General features: G+C 50.4%; 1 protein-coding gene across 5 annotated transcripts; it reads right to left on the reverse strand.

The window, feature by feature from the left end:
* Nucleotides 1-657: 657 nt before the first annotated feature.
* Nucleotides 658-14,967, reverse strand: ABCD4 (ATP binding cassette subfamily D member 4). Of its 5 annotated transcripts, none has more exons than XM_057371615.1 (19): nt 14,891-14,967; nt 14,550-14,674; nt 14,305-14,432; nt 13,957-14,096; nt 11,309-11,425; nt 10,918-11,043; nt 10,028-10,078; nt 7,382-7,476; nt 6,329-6,450; nt 5,405-5,496; nt 5,138-5,227; nt 4,663-4,871; nt 4,277-4,368; nt 4,038-4,074; nt 2,848-2,897; nt 2,510-2,562; nt 2,110-2,186; nt 920-1,035; nt 658-753 (listed from the first exon to the last, which is right to left on the reverse strand). In XM_057371615.1, exons 1-19 carry the CDS (start codon nt 14,905-14,907, stop codon nt 658-660), a joined length of 1,833 nt encoding a protein of 610 aa, XP_057227598.1. In that variant the 5' UTR covers nt 14,908-14,967. The 5 variants fall into 5 exon arrangements, with proteins under 5 accessions (XP_057227598.1, XP_057227358.1, XP_057227279.1 ...); XM_057371375.1 differs by lacking the exon at nt 14,891-14,967 and adding an exon at nt 14,775-14,857 and having other exon boundaries at nt 4,663-4,868; XM_057371296.1 differs by lacking the exon at nt 14,891-14,967 and adding an exon at nt 14,775-14,857.
* Between the last annotated feature and the right edge of the window lie 7,619 nt (nt 14,968-22,586).

Below are 22,586 nucleotides of genomic sequence, written 5' to 3' on the forward strand. Positions count from 1 at the left end.
AAAGAAAACATGCAGCAGACCACTGAACAAATACTGACTCTTCTCTATAAAATGTTTGAAACAGCCCCCAGATTTTAATACAAAAATGTTCCTCTCACCTGTAACCGTGTGTTACAAGGAGAGCAGAGACATGCCCCTTCTCTGTGCTTGCATTCTCCTCCCTTTGTCTCCTACTGGAAAACACAATTCTGAATAGAGCCACAAGGTACATAAATCTGTTCTGCAGAGCTRTGTATCAAAGACAGAGTTCCTAGCAAGGCACAGAGGGCAGAAAAAGGAGGCTGCATTCTAGCCTCACACCACTGCATCATGGACCAAGTGGAGGTTTATCTGGCCATTGTTTCTACAAGACCCATARGGCAGCATCTTCTCTCAGGGCAGCCTAGCAGCTCAGCTCCTTTCCCCCACGAGAGCTGGGGAAGCAAAAGGAGGCTGGGAGAAGGATGGCATAGCTGTGTCTGCTCTTGAACCCCMCACTGTGAACCCCACACTGTGAGTTCAGACATAATCTGTGTCCATTAGCAAAACCCAGCACTGGTCTTGTACTGTTTGAATTCCTTGTTGACAAAGCTGCTGGCTTGGCAGCTCCATGTCTGCTACTGAGAGCTGTTCCACAYGTGTGCAGGTTCTGTGGCTCACCAGACAAGGCCCTGTTTTTCAGTGTCCTTCCCCAGCAGGGAGCCGCTTCATCTTCTCACATCGAGTGAGCTCCCATCTTCCCTCCCCATGAAGTTTCAAAATCCASCTGTGGAACTGAAATTCAATAACATAACATTGAAGAATGTCTTTACAAGGGCATGGTCCACCTACAGTGAAGTCCTTTAGCCTCAGTCACTCCCCTCTGCTTGCTAAAGACCCTCTCTACCTCCTGTGTCTTGCCACCACCAGGGATGTACGGAGTACTGCCTCCCAGTCTCACCTTTTCCAGGCTGGGTCTGTGTCCCACACTGATCAGTGTCATGCCCAGCTGAAGGCACACACGGTACAGTTCATGCTCCACCTCTTCTGTCAAGGCACTGGTGGCTTCATCTAGCACTGAAACAAAAGTCATAAGCCCCATAAATCCTCTCCCAACCAGACATCTCCTGTAGGCAATGCAGCACTCCCAAGAACATTTCGCATATTAACTGGAGTTCACCAAAAGCATCTGCAGAAGGCAAGTAAGAAGAAACCTAAGGATTCTGGTACTTCTCTGGTGTCAGTCAACTAAGAAACCTGTCCTTCCCCTCAAGTGCTTGAATCCATCCAAACCACACTCYTCACCTCATTCCTCTGCCTCAAGGGCTGCCAGCCTCATCCCCATCATTGCAAAAGTCAAGACATGACCTTCTCTAGCAGGCCACGTGCCAGAGCACCAGGCTGAACAGCAGCCAGTGCACTCTTCCAGCACAGACCCTACATCAAGCAAGTAGAATGGCCTGGGGCACCTTTCTGAACACTAACAGTAAATATTACAGACCCAGAACAAATAAATTCAAATCATCTCTACAGCTTTTAGTTTGCAATCCACAAGTTTCTTGTGCCCACTGAGCCATGCCACAGATTTCAGGGCAAAGAGAGGTACTTGCTCTGTTAGCCCACATCCAACCGGGCTCACAGAGCCYCTGGCAAAGACTAAGGAACTGGCCCCATCAGATCATCACAGATGCTTCTGTGATCTCTCAGAACTGTTTTTCCCACTGCTCCTTTTCTTCTTTTGCCACATCAGGGCTCAACTTTCCATATTGCCCCACAACCCTACAAATGTTTTAGARCTTCAGATACACAGCTGCTACCACTCCCCAGTATATATACTTCTTTACGTAGCAATTGCAGGCTGACAAAGGATTTCTKCTGGTGCCACTGGACTGGGACCATGAACATTAATCACTAGTTCCCTAAGAAGGAAATGTCTTATACAGAGCCTCTTGATTTACCACCCTCCACACAAATAAGGAAATATTTTCACATCTGAATCCCCTGTGTGCTATACTGCTGAAATAATGACCAAGACAAACCATGTTCCTAGCACAAAAGGGATTTCATGAGCTGTGTGTGTACCAGCTTTTCTTTATACCAAAGGCCTTGCCCTTTTTTTCCCCCCCTTTCCTTTTACAGTTAGTCACTCACCTGCATATTTTGGCTGGAGGTAGAAGAGCCGTGCAAATGAGAGCCTCTGCATCTCCCCTGGGGACAGGATGTCGTACCTGCAGCAGGATCAAGATTTAACACCTCCCTCAAGAAACAGCTCGTTTGCTGAAAACCTTATGGCTTCTGGTACCAGAGACCAGCAAACAACTGTCCCTGTGTGCCCCTCGTGCCTCCCAACAGCTGAGACTGCACCCCTGTATGYAGTCAGCTGCCTGCAGAACACCACAGCTGGTGATGGTTGGTACAGATGCTTGGAACCTGAAGGCTTTGCTCCTGTATAGTGTCAATACACAGATAAATCCAGCAGCAATGTGCATCTGCCTAGAAGTGYTCCCCACTCAGAATCACCCAAATTCACACAAACAGTGAGCTCCCTTACCAGTTCCAGTCCACCTGCTCATCCAGTCCTCCAGCCCTTGCCAGCAAATCAGTCTACAGAGAGCACAGCAGACTTGTGAACACAGTCCCCAACCCTGCCAGCCTATGGCCCAGAGCATAACCACCCCCTTTCTTGCCAGTCTCCCTTTCGCCACTTGAGCTGAAGGTGCACTGCATCTCTTCTCCTTTTTCTGTCCTATAGACAGTGGTGTCCCAGCTACACACCACGTCCCCACACAAGTCCAGCACACAGTCATGCGGTGCTGCCACAAGAAATCATCCCTTCTTCCCTCACTGGTGGCACCAGGAAAGAAGGCAGCAGTGCTACCAATGACTCACCAGCCCAGCCAGCTCCAGGAATCGCACAATCCTCTCATCATCTGCAGACCCTAGGGAGAAAGCCATACAGCATAAGCAGAGACAATGTGTGTTGAGGCCACTGCTGCATGGAGGAGTTGGTGGGGCAGGAGGAAAGAACTGGAGGATCTCMTGAAATTCATTGTAGTTGACCTGACCACTTAGTTATGCCAGATCCTGAGCTTTGGCACAGATAGCCCCAAAGACTGACCTTCCTTAAAAAATGTTAACCATGCCTGTTGGCAGCATGCCCGGAGGTAGCTGGGCYCCACAGTTACACCTGAGATTTGTTTCAGTCCATGGCCACAGACAGACACAGCCAGAACACAAGGATTCAGATTTCAACCGCCAAGGYCCTGGAGCAGTTGTTCCCTTAGCACTGAGACTCCACACTGCAAGTGGTGGAGTCGTGGGAAAGGGGCTCAGGTAAAGCCAGCAAAAGGACCCTATGTGGGAAGAGAAAAACCTCAGGGTGAGTCAGCTGTGGAGCAGAATGTACACTTGAGCTGGTACAGTCAGCATCTATGGAAAATGAGTAGAAGGGCTGTGCATCAGCCATGGACCTCTCTGAAGGTGCTGGAGAGCCACAACAGTAGTTAACGGTTGTAGTTACTCTCAGCAAGATTGTGACTCCCAGGTGTCTGAAAGTAGCATGTAACACTGCTGGACATCTCCAAGCTACAGCAGACCACATGTGGTCTGGCTGCAGAAGAAGGCTGGGGAGAGAAAGGATTCATATATTCTGACCACTACAGTGTGCAAAGCCCTGGGACAATTTTGAAAAAGTGGAACAGTAAAAGATGGAGGTGGATGGAAAATAAGATGAAGGCAAATATGGCTTGCCGAAAGTSAGGCTGTATCAAACAAATCAGATGTATCCCAACAGCAACATAAACCATGTCTAGCTCAGCAGGAAGATCATGGCCAGCTCTTCATTACCCTCATTGTATTAAGAGAGTAAGTCCTTACTAAGTGAGTATGTTCCTTCCCAAAAGGGAGGGGACACAGAATTGACCTTAATACACACAAATCTTCTAAGGAAAATCAGAGCAACAAAAGCAAAATGGATGRGTGTTCCTGGTGGAGCAGGGCAGGGGAGGAGCTGTACTGGATACAGGACACTGAGCCAATACCACAGGGTTGGTTAATTGTTCTAATGGATTTCCACAAACCTGAAAGTGGATAGATCTCCTTCAAGGGATAGATCACCTGTTTAACAGAACAAAAGAAACCATGTCAGAAGGAGCTGGAACTGGCCACAGAGATGCAATAGCATGAACTCAGGCACAAGGGAAGGAGCAGCCACAGGCATCCACCCTCTTGCAGGCCTGTCTGCACCCAGAGGTTTGTAGGGCATGACCACAGCTGGGAGCAGAGCTGAAGCCAGAGCAGAGACAGCCCCTGGGCTCACCTGCTCACGCAGGCTTCCGTCAGTGAAGAAGGGCCGCTGTGGTAGGAACACCACTCCCCGGGGGCCAAAGCACGTCAGCATCCTGATGCTCCCTGCACAGAGACACACATCACACCTGCAGTACCAGGTGACAACTCCTCACTGGCTCATGCAGTCCTGTCCCATGAAGTAGCCAACAAATCCCCATAATAGTGTGTTTGCAACACAGAGCAAAGCAATGAGAGCCAGAGACTGTGATAGAGATGGGTGGYTCCAATCAGTGGATCAATGACAGATTTACCATCACATGGTGGGACTGGCCTCATAAACTGCCACCCTGGCACCTTCCAAACTCAAGAGCAGCCTTGGTTAAGAACGAGAAGGCTGAGGCAAGCAGCAGTCCTTACCCTGTGTGCTCTCCCAGAGTCCGCCAAGGACCCTCAGGAGAGATGTCTTCCCTGTACCAGTATTTCCCACAATCATCACACTGTTTCCTTGTGAGATCCTGAGGCTCAAGTCCTTGATGAGCAGCTTGCCAGAGGACGGTACTGAGAGTGTCACTCGTTCCAGAAGGAAAGCTGTGTCCCTTGGCACTGGGTCCTCCTCAGGATGTCTACTGGGCCACCACCAAGACAAAGAACAAGAGATATGGTGGTAAGTGACCAGATGGAAATTGGCAAAGATCAGGCACCTTAGACCTCCTGTGCCTCTGTGACAGYAGCCCTGCCCCACATACCCTGGGAATGACAATTCACAGTGAGCAATGCCTGCTCCAACCAAACGCATGCAACAGATTGTGACACCAATGGCCACCTCYATCCCATGGCAATCCCACACCGGCACATAAGCTGCAAGCCAGCCAATTGCTGAGAGGCAACTCACCCTTCCAAATCCCAACTGGCKTTGGTTTCTGAGTAGTTATCATTTTTTTTTCTGCCAAGGCTCAGCAAGGTCTCCTGCAGTTCACCAATTCTAAACACACAAGAGGTTGCATGAAAGCCAGGGACCATTCCAGCAGCCTTCTCACAATATCCAAACTTGTCCATGCTTGCAACAGGCAACTGTTTCTTATTTTTTTTTCAGCACAGACCTGGGCAGAGTCTTATCCTGCACTTCCCTTTCCTCCAGAGATGTGCCCAGAGAGCTCACCTGTGTGTGTAGCCAGCTACATCAGTCACAGTGCTGGAGAGATCTATGAGCTGGCTGAAGCAGCCAATGAGGTAGATGGAAACAAAGGCATTCTGGGGAGAAATCACATGCCAGAGTAAGGGTCAGTGCTGAGCTAAGGCCCTGACTCCATGACTGCAAGGAGGAAGCCAAGGAGACCACACATTTGGTCACAYCAGCTGTCTCAGGAAGTTGGATGAAAGGTGGTAAAGTCACCCAGGGTGCTGGGAGTGAAGATGACCACATTTGAATGAAGCAGGGCTTCCCTGCTCAGTACAGCWGTTTTTGCCAGGTGGACACGTCCTGTCACCCAGTGACGGTGTTTGCAGAGTGCCTGCTGGCCTGCCCAGGGCCCAGCATGCTTGCCCTAAGGCACACAGATCCATGCCACCAAGCCTGCCTCAGCACTGTATATGGCTCAGAGCGGGGTGTCTCAGCCTGCAGTGCACACTCAGCTATTTTTAGCTCTGCATTCTCTATCACAAGCCAGTTTTGAGTATCTGGTAACAAGTCAGGTCAGGAAGCTGAATGCAAGCCAGCTCAGCCTCACTGGTGGTCAGGCTCACCACAGGCAGTAGCCCAGTGCCTAACCCAGACGCACAGCACTGCACAGACCTCATCCCCACCCRCACTGCTGAAAACTAGAGACTTTCTGAAGCCCTGTTTTTAATCATAGCTGGGAAGCACTTATGTAGATGTGTCCTTGACAGTTCTCAGYCCAAGTTAATCATATACCAGCTGGCTACAAGCTCCCATTTCCATGACACCGGGGGTAGGGACAGTCTAACCTGAAGGTCAAGTGCTGCAGGTTATCTAGCCCCAGGGCCACTAGCCCCACATGAAACCTTTACCCTCAGTGCCTGCTCACCCTCCATAATGGGGTCACAGAGATGACCCTTAGCTCACCTTGCTGACGAGGGCACTAAGCTCTGCTGGAGTCAGGTCGCCGTAGACCCCAGAAAAGATAGGTATGGCAATGACCACGTAGCTCAGGATACTGCCCAGATAGTCAAAGGTGTTGATCCCAACTGGGTAGAAGCACATTGAAAGAAGACAATGAGTTAAAGTAGAAACCTCTGTCCCAGACAGGCCCAAGTGCTGCCCCGGWGCCCAGTCAGAGGAAGAGCCATGTTCTTGCCTCAGCCCTTTACAATGAACCAGATCAGAAAAACCCATTTTGCAGGACAGCACAAGCACCAGGGTGCAAATCCATTTGCCAAGCAACGAGCACTTTAGGCCAGGCCCCTGAGCAGAGACACATAACCCAGACACAGTGCAGGGACTACTACAGGGCAAAAGCCACTTTGATTGCTTGTTGCTATGCTTCAGGGGCCTGGCTGACTCACAGTAAACAGGAAGTGAGGGCAAAAAGGAAGCTCGRGGGTGAGATGGTTACTATGAAGTGTGTCTTGGGCGCACACAACGGGAAGAAAGATTTAAACCCCAAATTATCATAGACACCTCTGTTCTGGGTTCCCTCTCCCATGCATTGCTTAGAAGCTCACTATGTGCTGAGATCAGGAAGACCTGTCTTTATATGGGTCATTTAAAGCCAAAACATGGACTCAGTGAAAAARGGAGAAGGGATATTTTCAGGGGACAGCTATGCTTAAGGGTCAGCCTCTRTATGAAAGAAATTTCCACAGCTCCCAAGCACATATACAGTCCTTCCCCAAATCTCAAGCCCTTCCCTCTTTTTCTGGCCTTTGAACACCTGCCCGACAAAACACCAGATTCAAAGTCATCCACAACTCTGCCTCTTTTTGAGGCTTTTATGTAACAGGATTCCCATTCAGCACTGCAGGAGGCACCCTCTGTTCACTCCCAGGGCTTTCATGCACGGGCAAGAGGCAGAAAAAGAAAACACAGCACCCACCCAACTGCTCCACCAGTAGTGTTCCCCAGGCTATGAAGCACGACAGTGGTGCTACCACTTCACCCCCCAAACTTCCCACTCACTGTATAGCCACAGCTCCTTGCCTATCAGCTCCCTCTGTGTCTTCAGCAGGCTCTGCAGCCTCCGGTCTGTGCGCATGTGCTCCACTCGCCCAGCCCTGTAAAAATAAGACTGCAACATGCCATAGACATCCCAGGACCACGGGCTTTAAAACTGGGAATGAGTCTGGCACCTTTGCCTCCAACAAAGAAGCTCCTTATTGACCAGGAACTGAACAGTCAGAAGTGCCTTCCTGAAGAGCATCATCAAGGAACTCTGGCTGAAGCAAGAAGTCCTGCAAATCTCTCTCTCTGAGCCCATGGCTGCTGCTGTTGCAGAAGGAGGAGGCGAGGACACACCAGACACTGTCAGCAAAGCTCCCGTCTAGAGCAGTGCACACCCAAGGTCAAACAGTTTCCCAATACAGCCTTGTTGGAAAAGAGGGATGGCACTGCTACACAGCTGGAGCCAGAAATGAGAGGGCAGAGGAGAGTCCGGGATAATCAGCCCACATGCCTGCTGGGCCAGCAGCCCCAATCCATTTCTTCCCATTCCCCGCTTCACAGGAGTGGGACAAAGGCAAGTCCTGAGCAGTGCCRCCCCCAGTGTGGATACCCCAGCCCCAGAATGCACCCCTTCCCAGGGCTATCTCCATCAGGTCACTCACCACACAAGTTAGTGGTGATGCTGCMGTGGCCAGGCTGAGCCAGGAGCAAGGAGACATCCCTAAAACACCACCTTCAGCAAGCTCTTTCTGCTGCTTTGCAAGGCCTGGGCTGCCCTCAGGTGGCAAAATGCAGAGAGAGCTCCACATCTCACTTCAGACTCCCACCTGCCACGGCAGCTATTGCCCCTGACAAGAAACACAGGCTTCCCCCCACTACACAAACCWCGCTCCAACCGTGGCCCCTGCAACAGGGGAGTCATTAGGGCCCAAGACAATAAGGCCAGAAGCAGCACAAAAACATCCAAATTAGCATTTTTGAAGTCTCATTTCTAAAGGTTCTCAGTTCACAGAAAAATTACTTTTCTTTCTCAAAAATGCACCTGGTTAGAAKTCAGCTTGGCATTACTGTCTTACAACACATCTTGGGTAACTACTGAGCTGCAGTCTTTGCTGTTCATGTAATAAGAAAGGACAAAGCCTTGGATATAATTAAAAGGTGAGAAAGGAACCAGGACCAGAACTATTATTCTGTTGCAGATGAGGAGAGATTGCTGTATTGGCTTCCTCTTTTCCTYCCATTCATTTCACTTTAAAAGCAAGTTTGCCAAAGGCTTACTAACAWAAGAAGTAAAAAGGTAACAGTGTTCTGCATTTGTTTCTTAGTTTACCAGAACAATGGTTAAGCAATCTTAAGAGAACAAGATCACAAGCTACAGAAGTCAAGCAATCAAACCAGCCACTCACCGGRTGCTCCTCCTCTTGCAGGATTCAAGGAGTGAAACTTTAAAAAAAATTCCTCTACTTTTAATTAAGATGCATACCATGAAAATGTCTGGCTGTGTGCAACTCAGTTAAGTTCTAGTTTCCCACAAAGTGAAGCTCGTCTATTAAAACACTGCACTAAACCAAGATATTCTGTTTTCTGGTATAATAATCCACTTTTCATTTTCTAATTAGTATTCAAAATTGCGAGGAAAAGTATTGCTGCTTAAATAAGGGCATGTAATTATCTTCTCAATTACAAAAAATTATCATCAACCRGTAAGAATCAGTCCACAAAGAAATAACTCATATTTGCAAGTGCAAACCAAGATTTATTTCAGTTACTTAAATCAGTTTCATGCCTGTCAATATAAGTTGTTATGAAATCAGAGATTTTTAATCAGACCACTTTGGGGACAGCACCACAACACTTGAAATGCCCACTCACTACAGCAAACACAAATCACAGGCAGGGAAGACCAGAGAGGACAGGTGCTACAATTCCTGGAAGAAGGAATTTTGCAACATGCAGAGCAAATGCAGACTAGTGACAAGAGAGAAGCAACAACCTCCTGCAACCCCAACACAARCTATGGCAAATTCATGGCTCTTTTCATGGGTTCTCAATATTTCTGTGAACCAAGCAGCAGCTCAACAGGCTTCAGAGCATCACCAAATGGGGGAGGCGCTGCCAGGCTCATGATTGTGTGTTCAGCTCTGGGGTAAATGGCACTGAGCATCAGTACAGTGTACAGAGGGTCAGGGCATGTACTGACCTAGAGGAGCAAGCAGAGGAAACGTGCCCAGGCAGCAGCAAGCACACCCACAGCAGACATGCAGGTTAGTAGCAGCAGGATTGAGCCAGAAGCAACATACAACAAGTCCTCAGAGGAACCAGATGCARTAAGAAAGACTTGGAGCAATTTTCCAGGTAAGGAACCTGGCAAAACATCAGCAATGGTCTCTAAGCCAGCACGAAATTTGTATCTGCCTCTGGGGATGTTAGAAGGCAGGCAGAGAAAAAATAGTTGTCTCCACTTGCTGTGGATTATTTCTGCAGATGAYGCACAGAACGCAAAGAACAGTGTCAGGGCTATATGACACTGCAGTGGAATGGAAGGGATAGAAAGCTCTGGCTGCAGSAACAGAACTTGGGCTCCTCTGGGATACGTGAACATAACAAGGATGCTCTGAACTGGGACAATCCTTATGAGGATATAAAGAAATTAACACTACTAACCTGTAGAAAGCAGCTGGTTCTGCATTGACACGAATCTGCATGTGCTTGAACCTGTACAACCAAAAAAAAAAATCCTAATAGCAAAAATTCTCAGTGAATTACGTAGCCAAAACCATTCCCAGTGGAAACTTGTCTTGCATCTGTTAYAGCAGTGATCTGAGGCATCTCTTGACAGAAATACTCAACAGGCTCAAAAAGGCACCAGAAACCAAGGCTTAATACAAGGTGCCATCATTCTGGGCCAGCTCAGTTGTGCATTTGTTTGGTATCCTGCTCTCTTCTTAGGCCTTGGGCTTCCTGTTTGCTGCTAATTCACCATACAGAATCACTGCAGCCAACTGTCCTAGGCTGGGCTCCCTGTGCCACAACAGGTTATGCTGCTGTCCCTGGACACCCTGAGCCCCAGGGAAAACTACAAAGCCCCTGCTACACACAGAGCCAACCCTGCAAGCAAGAGGGAGAACGTAAGTTAGAGAGTTTAGGAACCCAACAAAGGTGGTGGTGAAACAGAAACCTGACTTCTGCCAGTAGAKGCAGTTCACTGAAGTTGCATCTGCACCCAAGGAAACTCCATGTGCGGTTTTCTTCAACACATCCCTAGCAGAGATGACCAGCAATGACCAGCATTGAAGACAGCAGCACCCCAGCCTGAAGACTGAGCTATAAGAMTGAACCAAGAGCATTGCCTGCCATGACACAAGGCTGTGAATGGTTGGCAGGGGGTCAGTACGCCAACTTTGATGCACCATTGCACAGATAGTCTTCTCTGAGTGTGGGGAAAGTTACAGACAAGAGAAGTAGCCACACAAACAGCATGGAATGGGGACAAAAATGAAGCTTTCACAGGAGCTGCCAAGAGGCAGTGAAAACATAGCTCTGCTGGGACTCACCTGAAATCCCCCTCCAGTTTTTCCTGCTGCACAAGTTTAGATACAATTGGGCTCATCAATACTTTGTTTACCATCGTCCCAATGATGAAATACCCAAAGATGCTCACTGGGCCTAGCCAGCCCGTGCTGCAGAGGAGAAAGAGAAGTCAGTTAACAATCCATGCAAAAGGACATTCCCACACTATTAGGCTCAAGCAATCAGAGTCCTCAGCTGAAACCTCTCTTGGCTTTCACAGAAGTTTGGGGGCCAACACTGCACATCCCAACATCTCCAAGGCAGAATTCCCTTTGGAGTGCAGAGACCACTCTGGGGAGCTGTAACATGGGTGACAGGCTCCAAAAAAATAACACAGAACAGAGGCATGCAAGCAGGGCCAGGATACATCCTTACCTGTGAAAGCACTGGTACGTGTAGTAGGCCAGTGTGAAGGGTGAGATGACGAGCTTGCTGGCCATGGAGCTGAGCTGCCTGCAGAACCTCTCCACATCCTGGCTGATGCGCTGGTCACTGCTCAACACAAAGAGCCACTGCCACCGTTAGAGCCCAGAAGCCAGAACCAGTACTAAATCCTAAATCCCTAACAGAGCACAAGCCAGGCTGTTTCACTGCAAGAACACAGGACAGGATGCAGGTAAACAACATTGCCTGGGAAGGACCTCCATCTCCTTCCACAGGAGACCATTTTCATGGCCCAGCAGGACTACCCAAGGGCCCTCTAGGCACCCAGGAAGAAAAGCTCTTGCCATTGCTTTCACCATGTTCCTTGTATTTATCCCTTGTTCCACTTTCAACAACATTGTTCAATACTTGTGCTGAAGGTCCCTGCATCATTGTCCTTTACTCTTCTCCTGGAACAACCCCCACACTATGAAAACTATTGACTCTCCCCCTAACCTTCAGTATTGGGCTGAGATGCCACCAGACCCACCACGATGGGCTAGGGCACACGCCAGGCCTTCATCAGCTGTTGGATATTTGCAAACACTTCCATCAAAGCTACTCTCCACAGAGCCAGTCCCTTGGCTCTGCATGGAGTGCCTCTGGTCCCTTTGCTGCAAGGAAGATAGCACTTCCACCCACCCCAGCCCCCAAGAGCAGGCAGCAGCACACCATGCTAGCAGTAGGCACAGAGGTGACAGACTCTCAGCTGAGCTAGAGTTGCCCTTGGGGTAACTAGGAAGAATTTCTACTCCCTTGGCACCTCATCTGTCCAGAGCACATGGATGAGGGCTTCAGCCTGCTGTACTAAGCTCCAGTGGAAAGGCCAAAACTGAATACTGGAGGCCAGAAAAAAGAGGAAGGATGGATTCCTGGTTGTTTCCTACATCTCACTGCACTATGTGAACACATTCCTTACTTAAAAATAAACTTGAGCAGAATAATCATGTGGTGACAGGCCTCTGTCCTCCACTTCCCCTCCCACCCCCAAAGAAAAAGACAGGCATGCAGGAGCTGCTTCAGTGTACTTCACTGCCTTGGAAATGCTGCATGCCCTGGTAACAGACACGGCTTTTTAACCTCTCCTTGCAACTCCACACCACTGCAAAGCACTGTCAGAAGTGAATATTTAATGATGGTAGAAGTAAACCTAACAGCAGCCTGAAAGTGCATCAGCTTGATGATGATCACCTACTGCCAAATATGCAGAGATCTTTGACCCAAGCTGAGCCCTCTCTCCTTGCTTGCTGCTTCCCCTGAGGTACCCAGCATGTTTTCTTGCAGCAGCCACACAGATCACCCAGCTGTGCAATGAAGGAGCAAGGACAGGCAGTCAGGAGGACAAGGCAGCCAAAGTGCAGAGGCTGCCTCAGTTTCTTGAAGTTATCACTATTTGCAAGAGTTAGGAGTACCTGCAAGACCGCAATTTTTCACCAGGACCCTGGCCTTGGTCTCCTCTGGTGCCATCAACATGGGAAATGGCACCAGTGCAGAGGTGCCCCCTCCAGCAGAGGAGAGCTTCAAGTCTCAAAGCAACTGTATAACAACACATAATTTGGAAAACATTACCCCTTGATTTCTATTTTTTCAGAAAATATTTACTAACTTTAAATTCAGGAGGGGGAAAAAATGCTTCTACAYTGAGATTAGCTCAGTTGGTTAAAGCATGGTGCTAATAATGTCACGGGTTCAATCTCTGGGTGGGCCATTCCCTTAAAGAGTTGAAACTTGATGATCCATGTGGGTTCAATCCAACTAAGAATATTCTGCGATTCCGTGACCTCTCACATAATGTCTAATGTAGAATCATTAGCTCTTCAGTGCACAACTCTGACAGCAGTGCCCTGGTGCAAGGACAGGCTGGAAGGCCAAGGTCCACACACAGCTGTGAGGAAGAGACGCACTCAACCTTCGCTGCACAGCCCGGACAGATCAGCAGCTCTGCAGTAAAAGGACACTGCACAAAGCAAACTGGARAAGGACCTCTTGGGGTGGGCTGGGAGAAGCAAAGAGGGACTGAGTGCTCTTCCTTCTCTTGTATTTCAAGGCACCTCTGACACTTCCTTCCTAGGGACAGGAAAAGGGAAATGCAGCCCTCATACAGTGCAAAACAAAGCCCTTCCTGGATGTGGCTTTTATGGATAATCAAACCACTAAAAAAAACCAACTGAACTGTGCTCAGCGGCAGATTCTGGTGATTAAAGTTCAAACAGAACAGGGACTGTCCTAATGCACTGGCTGTGTGAAAGCAAGGAGAGGCACTGCTGACTCCAGCCAGGCCCTTTGCAACGTCACACTGAGTGCCAAGGGTTGAGTTTGTTTTGAGACACAATGTTTCATAGCAGCACTAGATCTCTGYTCTGATGGGCATCCATTTTCCTCACAACTGAAACATCCTGCCCCTAAAATCATCATGACCAGCAGTCACAGCAGTTCCCAGCAACAGGTGTCACCTCCCACCAGGGTAGAAGCAGGTGTCTAGATGGTAAAAGCTTCTAGGGCTCAAGCCCCTACCCAGAGACACAGAGAAGTCAGGAAAAGGCRTGCAGCAGCCCAGGAGAAGCCAAGCAAGATAATGAAAGAAGCTGCCAACAGCCTACGGATTATCGATGTCCTCACGCAGCACGTGTAGGCTGTAGTAGACCTGGCCTTGGAAGTAGCAGCTGTGGAGGTATTCAGTGAGGGATTTCCTCCAGTTCACGTACATCATGTTGCAGATAAACTGGTCGAAACTTTTTAGCTGAAACGAGGGCAAAGAGACAGATAGGAAGAGACAGGTGAGAACAAACATTTCCCAAAATGAAATTAAAACAAGCAGTTTGTACTAGTGRTCCATCTCACACCTAACAGGGCATGGGCAGACTTGAATCCTTTGTGAGAATGATCATGCCAGGAGTCACGGGCAGCTTTCCCTTCCTCTCCCAAGACACATGAGCCTCTGGTCTTACCGTCGAGTTCACAATGATCAGAGTAACGGCAACGGCAGTCAGTGTTTTGAATCCGCAGAAGTCCTTGTTCGCCAGGATCTCATAGTACTGGCTGGGGATGACGCCGACCTGGTAAATAACCAGCTGCTCTGGAGAAGAAAGGCAAGCAGGGGAAGGAATTGAAGGACAGTGGTGACAAGGGAAAGTGGGGGAGCAYAGGGAGAAGATGTGGGATGCAGTCCCCCAGCCCCACAGCCCAGGCTCACCCAGCAAGGCGACAGCGAGCAGCGTCAGGAACATGAGGGCRCTCGGGGAGGGACACCCAGGGAAGAGCACGGCCAGGAGCCGCAGGAACCGCCGCAGGAACAGCCCGTCCAGCCGGGAGCCCGCCCTGCAACGGAGGGAAACGCGGGAGCCGGCAGTGAGCCCGGAGCTCCCACCCACCTCCCCACCACCATGGCTCGGCCCGGCCCAGCCCTGTCCATCCTCACCGCCCGCCGGCCCCGCCGGCCCCCGCGCTGCCGCGGCCCCTCGCCATCGGCGCTCGCCGGACCGGACCAGCCGGGCCAGAGCCGCCCCCGCGGCGCTTCACATGAATATTCATCACCTCTCCTCGCCCTGCATCAGCTCCGCCCGCCCGTCCGCACGGGGGCGGTCGCCGCTGCCGCCGCCGGCGCGCGCTTCCGCGTGTGGCGTCACCATAGAGATCCCTCCCGCCAGCACCGCCTCTCCCCGCGAGAACGAGCGGGAGCGCCCCCTGGCGAGAGCCGCCGCGCTGGCCGCGGGCACAGAGCGCCCCCTGGCGAGCCGTGCGGGTGCGGGTGGTTAGCGCCCTCTCGTCCCGCCCGCGGGGTCCCCACACGGCGGAGCCGGGCCGGTGGTCCCGGCGGGTTGTCCCGGCGCGATGGCTGTGCTCGCGTCCCTCATCTTCTCCCCGCCCGCCTGCTCACAGAGGCGGACCGTGGTGCCGGGCAGGATTCAGGGCCGAGGCACAGGCCGCAGGGCCGGAGAAGCCCGGCACTAATGCCTCCTCTGAGGAAGAAGCTGAACAGGCTTGATAAAGCAATGTTGGGATAAAGCAGTGATTCCCCCACTGCAGGAACGGGAGCGGAGCAGTGCTAAAACCCGGGCAGAGGGAGGGAAGGCAGCAATGAGCTATGTCAGTCAATGGACCCTCTCTGGCTTCTCAGTGACCCCAAGTTTAAAACAGAAACCAACTTTTTTTTCAGATTTGGGCTGGGATCTGGTTTCATAACCCAGAAATGTGAATTACAAAATATTTCARCACAAGTAAATTTCTGGACAAACAAAGTGATCAGAGAGAAGGGATCCTCAGAGCTGTCATGCCTTACTTGTGTGTCTCTCACAYATACCATGCTGTTGATGCCATTTCATCTGCAGAGCCTTTGGGCTTCTGCACGTACCCTGTGGGTCCCTCTCCCYATACACCACATAGCTTTGTTCATCTGCCAATTCACTGCCCCCAGCCCTCTTTCTCTTCCTGCATCCTCATTTCCTTCATCTTTGCTCTGCTGCTACCTGCTCAGTGGTCCAGATAATTCATGCTTCATCCTTCACAAAATCAGTGTATATGCTCTCAGGGACGAAAGAAGACACATCAGTGTGTTTCCTCAGCAAAGAATTTTGTCTCTAAGCAATGCTCCTTTCTCCTTGCCCTTCTCTCAGCTCTTTTACTGGTGGAATTCACAATGCTATCAGTCATACCTAAAGGTTAAGCTCCAGAGGGCAGAGATCAGCCCTCTGAAAACCTGACCTCAGTGATGACTAACTTTTATGTTAAAAGAATCGTGGGGTTTTTTTTCTCAGCTGTTGCATCAGACTTGCATGATGGTTGCTCTTAGGCAGTCCCATCCTCTCACGGTGCAGTACTGCAGCTGTGGCAATTGTGTGTGTCACCTTGTCGGTGGTTACTGGGACTGAGCTGACTCCTTTGCTCTCTTGTCCACTTTATTATGAGGGAATATTCCTTCCCTTCCTCCTCGACTCATGAAATGGTTTTCCAGCACCAGGAGAGTCAGAGATCTGATACAGAGATGAGATGGCCACAACAATCTATCCCAAGCCCTYCCTCCTACTTCTTCCTTCTTCCTGGCCTTAGTTCTGTCACTAGCAGCCCACGACCACCACTTGATAAAGCACATGCTTTGAGCTCCGTTTGGTGTATCAGCTTCAGGATTTTTCCTGGGAACCCTCCTAAGGCAGCCAAGATCAAGAACAATAGAGAAGTGCTTTCTCGGTGCCTCTCCATCCCCCCTCCGAGGCTGTGCCCTAGACACTTAGCTGCTCTCAGCACAGAAACATTTACATCTTTTACAGCACTCCAGCTCTACTTCTCACGTTTCYCCCCCAGCAAACACCATGGCCATTTCAGACCTGCCTGGGGGCAGGGCTTGGGAAAGGACTGGGGAATCACAACTTGAGCAGGTTTTTATGGGTCTATTTGTACTGAAGGGCCGTATCTCAGCTCCCTGACTAGCTACAGACCCAAGAGAAACCCCCTCTGCATTGCTAACCTGTCACCCAAGTGTATGCCATGAGTCCAGGGAAGTGAGATCTGGGCATGGCTTGCTAGGTCCTGAGCTCCTTGAGGCAGTGCAAGTTAATTCCTTGTGGTGTTTAACCGCAGCCCCAGCTGCTCCTGCTTGCTAGGTGTGAAACATCCCATCCCCCATCCTCCCCTGCCTGCTGTTCCATGCATTTTTGCCCTGCCTCAGACCACTGAGTGAAGCCAGATCGTCCCACATCCCTGGCCTCCCAGCCCCTGCTTCATGTCGGTCCCCACTGCCCCTCTATATTTCCAGTTCCCTGTGTTCCCTCTTTGCTTGCTGGCCTGCAGCTGGGATGCAGGGAGAAGCCTGACAAACCCATCTTTCACTGTCTTTGTGGAGTAAGTGGCCCTGGGTGTTCTCTGAAGTAAGCATTAGCTTCTGTGATGACAGGAAGAAACAGAAAACTGCAGCCTTGACTCTGTAGCTTGCTTTCCCTCCTTCCCAGGTCTTTCTTAATGCTGCTGGCTTTGTGTGATGTTGCGTAATGAAGCACTGCCGGAAGATTATCCCCTTCCTGGGCTTTCCAAAACTGAATCCAACATTTCCTGCCCATGTTTCCAATTTCTAGTCTCTTCATAGGTACCTGTCCTCACTGGGRCTTGCAGCTTCACAAGCTTTAGCTTTCTATTAGATCATTAGTAAGGAAGGGGTAATGAAGACTCCCACCCTGTGTTTCAGCTCTATCTATGTTAGGKTGTGAACTAAACCAACTAATTTTCACCTGAATCAGCAAACTGAACTGACTGACATAGTCCCTCACACTCCTGTGCCATCCCAAAGCAGAGGGTGGGAATGGGAAACCGAGGGGGAGCAAGCAGCATAGGCCAGGCTCAGCATGGCTTAAACCTCCATGGAGCCACACCACAGGCTCCTGCTGTGATATCTTAATGATTCTGCCTTTCGCCTCTCCACACTCTGTGTCTTAATTAGCCTTTCCCCCTCCTGTGGGCCAAACTGCTCTGCTTTCTTTTCAATCCTCCTTCCTTGTGCTTTGCCTCTAACAGTGTCTTTCTACTGTACACTTCAAAGGCTTTGCTTGCTGCATCTCCCCCATGCTGGCATTGACTGGTAACACCCCTAAAGAAGGCCAGGTCTGCCATGAACTCATAGCCATTGAAATGGTTTCAGGCCCTTTGGATCTGGGTAAGAAGCAGGCATGGGGGAGGAGATGTCAACGATTTTCACCATTTCACCTATGAGAAGAATTATTAGTAACACAGGAAAAAAAAAGGGGCAAAAAGGGACCCCTCCTCCACCCACTCTCCCCAGAGAAGAGCCCGCTGAGGGCAGAGTGCTTTTATGTGCAAGTGKGAGGGAAGGAGAGTGTTAGGGCTTCAGAGGGAAATGCTTTGATCTTGACTTTGAATCTCCTTCAGTTCCCAGCTCTCCCACAGCCTCCCACCTACGGCCAGGACCACAAGATGCAGCCAGGAYTCCTAGTCCTTGTTTGGTGCTGTGGTACTGCACTTGGTGCTTCACATTTAATTTTCTCCTGTGTGCTTGAGAGCCTCACAGAGGAATTGTGAAGCAAGAGCACAGTGCCAACACCAAGTTCAAACTTTCCCTCCCATCTCACAGAATGGGAAGGAAGACAGAGCCCAGCCAGACAGAAGCCAGAAGGGAAAAGAGCTCCAAGCTGAGCAGAGGTGAATTAGAGATGGGACCTACTGTCAGGGCACTGGTACCCCAGGGCAGGGCATAGGTAGATCTGGCTCTACTGTGCACTCCTGGTGCATTAGACTAGTCAGTGCTGAACATTACTYGGAAGATGAGCTGAGAAGTAGTCACCATTAGAAGAGGGGCAGAGTATTCTGAGTGTCTCTCAGGAGACAGCACTGATGTCCCCTGGTCCCAAAAAGAGTTATTTTAAKTTAGAGAGAGAACAGCAATGAGAGCCCTTGGTATTCTCTGTGAGATGGAAAGGAGGTGGCACTGAGGGCTGCTGGAGGATGGGGAACRACCCTGAGTTCTGACCCACTTCAAAGAAAGAGTGCATTAGGGTGTGGGAGAGACTTAGGGGCCTCCAGTCTCTTGTCCAAGGTGATATCTAATGCCTAGGCCAGTTYCCCACTTCCTCTAGGAGATTACACTCCTGACTGGGCCTTGCTCTCAAGCTGTCCTAAAGTTCAGGCCAAATACTTCTGCCGTCTGTGCTGCCCCTTTTTTTCTCAGTCACACAGCTGAAGTCACACCTGTTAACTGCTGTCCCTCGCTGAGGCTGATGCACTTAGATGTCTCTGCCTGCCAGTTCTCACTTAAGCACAACTAAAAAGACTTTTTGTTCCCATCATCTCCTATTTATAATTCAATCACTCCAGCGCTGCTGCTTCTGGCTGAAAACTTCCTATATAGTTTGTTGCTTTCCCTCTCAGTATGATGTGAGCAGACCTGTCTGCTGGTGTCCAGCACTGTCCCAGGCATGCACAGAYGGGATGGTGCCTCACATGACTTCTCTGCAGAGCCCAACAGCTGGTCTCTCTGAACATCACTTTAAGGGCTCCAGCATAAACAGGAGGTTCTGGGTTCAAAGGTAGTTTCAGGACTGGGAATGTGAAGTTACCAGATAATGTGAATGCCAAAACAGGACTTCTGTCATTCACTGTAAACAAGTTACTATAAAAATTGGGGTGGGCTCCATGTTTTCCAAGTCATTCTTGGGCAAAATCGCACCAAAACCACTTGACCTTCCTTCTCCCTAAGACTGGTGGGCATATTGCAGCTGCAGCAACCCTATTTCTGTTGCCAATTCAGACTGCAAGCTCTGCTCATTGCTCTTTCCTTGCGAAGCAATGCCAGGCACAGGARAGGAACCCAGCCAAGAAGGGACCCTCCCAGAAGCTCCCACGCTCTCATTTCCATCAGCCCTTCAACAGTCCCAGCTCTCCTGACTTCCCAGAGAGATTAAAATTCTGCAGTGCTCTGGAGGGAGAAAGGTGGGAATAACAGAAGCCAGGGCACCAGCAATGGCTTTAAGGGGATGAATATTCAATTTAGCCCATGTATAGATCATAAATGGATAATAGAGTGGYGTGGGTCAACCTTTTCCAGCTGCCAGGTGGTGTTGGCAACTGGTCCAAAGTCTGACCTGCCCCAAATGGCAATTGGCTGCCCAAGAACTTCAGTCATATCCACTCCTAGCTGAATAGTCTCATCTGGTCTACCCATGGACAGCCCTGCAGKGGGTATGGTACTCTGACTCCCTCCACTCCTGGAGGTCCCCTAGGTGGGACTGTGAAACTTTGCTGATGGGGTGGATAACTGAGTGTTTAATGTTGTCCCGCGTGTGGCACTCTTAAGATAGTCACATTCCAGTGACAGAACCAGAGCAAGCCCTATCTTATTATACAAGAACTCAGCGCCAAGTCCTTGAGAYATCCTTCCTCATGAAGTTCAAGCCAACAAGAATTCTACCTGAACAAAGAGTTTACTCTTGACCTGGGAGAAGACTCTGTGCCCAAACTTGGAGCAGTAAAACCTGCCTTACAGCACATCTGATAACATRGTGCTCAGAGACCCCCCACAGCTGGACATCTCTGCGTCTTTTCTTTGAGCCTTGTCTGGGAGAGAATGGGCTGCAAGCAAGCAGGTTAAAACACAACAGACAAAAGCTTCTGGCAGCTATAGCTAAACTGCAAAGGTCCCCGTGGTTGTAATGCTGAAGCATCCTGCACCAAAGCAGGAAGCATTCTGGTCCCYCACTGAACTCCCCCAAGGAACAGAAAAATGCTAACTACCTGTTTATAAGCTGGAAGCGGGTGTGTGCAGTCATCTGCATAACAGAACTGCCCAAGCTGTCTCTTTGTGTGTTTTCCAGCTCCTATGTTAATCACTGACCCTGCTGACTCCGGCATTTACCAGTGTCTCACTGCCCTGTGAGCACCACTTTGCATTTGCAACCGAAGAASTTAAAAGGATGAAGGATGAGAAGGGAAACTCAGCAGCTGTGGAGGTGAACACCAGCCTGCTGGAGGGGAAAAGAGCCAGGACTGGACAGATTGAAAAGAGAGTGGAGCTGGCTTTGGAGATACAAAAATTGTCTGAAGGGGAAAAAACTCACCAGCAAATGGCTTAGAGTTTGGGTCTCTCTTCCTTACTTCTCTGCATCCAGTGAGAGTGACCTCTGTGAGCCCTGAAGGCCGGGGTTCAGTGTCACTTGGGATGGTGACTGCTAACTGAGGCTGGGAGGACTCCCAAGCAGCCAGTCCACAGCTTCCATGGAGCCCTTTCTTCCTGTCAAACCCTCCTTGCCTGGCCTCTCCCTTCATTCCTGGGATCAAATGTGGGACAAGAGAAGGGGAGAAAAATGCTCTGGTTATGCCTTGATTTGTGCGGCAAGGCCTGCTGCTGGACTTGAGGTGGAAGGGAAGGCAGCAGGAAAGAGAACTGGGCACACTTATTAATCCTGTTTGAAATATCTGTGTTTAGTTTCTTCCTGAATTGCACAAGAATCCTACAYATGGTGTCTCTGGGAGCTATCCAGTTCTCTTGTTGCCAAATGCTGCAGCAGAAATGAGTGCCACAGTGATATTCCCCAAAGGCAGTGGCATGCAGGACAGGAAGCCCTTGCTGTCTCTGCATCAGGAGTTACTTTGTGCCCCTCAATGGATTTGGGAGGGTTGTGGCAGGTTTCAGGCTGCTTTCCAGGGATAGACTGGGGAGAGGGAGAGGAAACTAGATACTGCCTGCATTTACAAAGGGGACATGAAGCACTGAGACCAGTTAGCAAAGATCCCAACTCGTCCCTCTTGACGAAACTATGACCCCATCATTAAAATGCACCCAGGCCTCAAATCCAAGACCAGATGGGCTCCTTGAGCTCTTGTTTTGGGGAGGTGTAGGCTGGGATAAGACAGGCTCTGGAGGAAGCTCCAGAGTTCTGGACATGTGAAGAGGCCATGGGGTGGAGCTGGTGTTGACATCATGGCAATGCTGGAGCGAGGTGCCTGATACACCGATTGTTTGCACAGCCTCACGTGATGCCCGAGAGACAAGATGAACCCATTGTGAGAGTGGGAGTTAAGGAGGGGGACCTCGCCCCTGAGATTAAGCTAAGGAGACAGCAGGGCAGAGATAGTAGGGAGGAAGCCGGCTCCACTGAGAGCCCAGGCACCAGCAGGCAGATGTAAGGCTGTCCAGGAGGCTGTCCAGAACTGAGGACAGGGTAAAGGTTTCTGTTATTTGGGTGCCTTCCAGAGACAAAGAAGAAGGTTTTGAAGGGCAGCACAGTTGAGCTTTATCTGCCGTGGGAGCCCGAAGGGTCGCACCAGCTTGGCTTTGCTGGGGAAAGGGCACCACTTAGGAAGGGGAGAAGAAAGGGTATCTCCTAGCAGGATAAAAGGACTATGGCCTCATCAGGAGCCAGTGGGGAGAAGGAGCAGACGCACATACAGGCTGTGCCAACGCCTGGRGAGCAGTGACATTCACTTGGGAACTGCCTGACCCCCGTGGGACATGATGGGTGCCCCATGCAGGCACCCAGCTCCCACCCCATGGCCCTAGTGGGCTCTGCCACTCGCCATGGGGCTGCAAGCCCGGGCGGGGTGTGGGGCAAGAGGATGCTTCGGGGAGCGGGGTGCCCGGGCGCCCCGGGGCGCAGCGGGGCAGGGCGGCAGGAGGCGGCGGGCCCTTTAAGTGCGGCGGCGGCGGGACAATGGCCATTATCACTTTAGCTTTGGAAGTGACCCCCGGCCCGCTCCGCTTTCATCTGGGCCGGGGCCGCGGGGATGGCCCGCT

This window comes from Malurus melanocephalus, unplaced genomic scaffold (genome assembly GCF_030028575.1).
Source record: "Malurus melanocephalus ecotype Western Australia unplaced genomic scaffold, MMel_1.1 scaffold_0, whole genome shotgun sequence".
NCBI lineage: Eukaryota > Metazoa > Chordata > Aves > Passeriformes > Maluridae > Malurus > Malurus melanocephalus.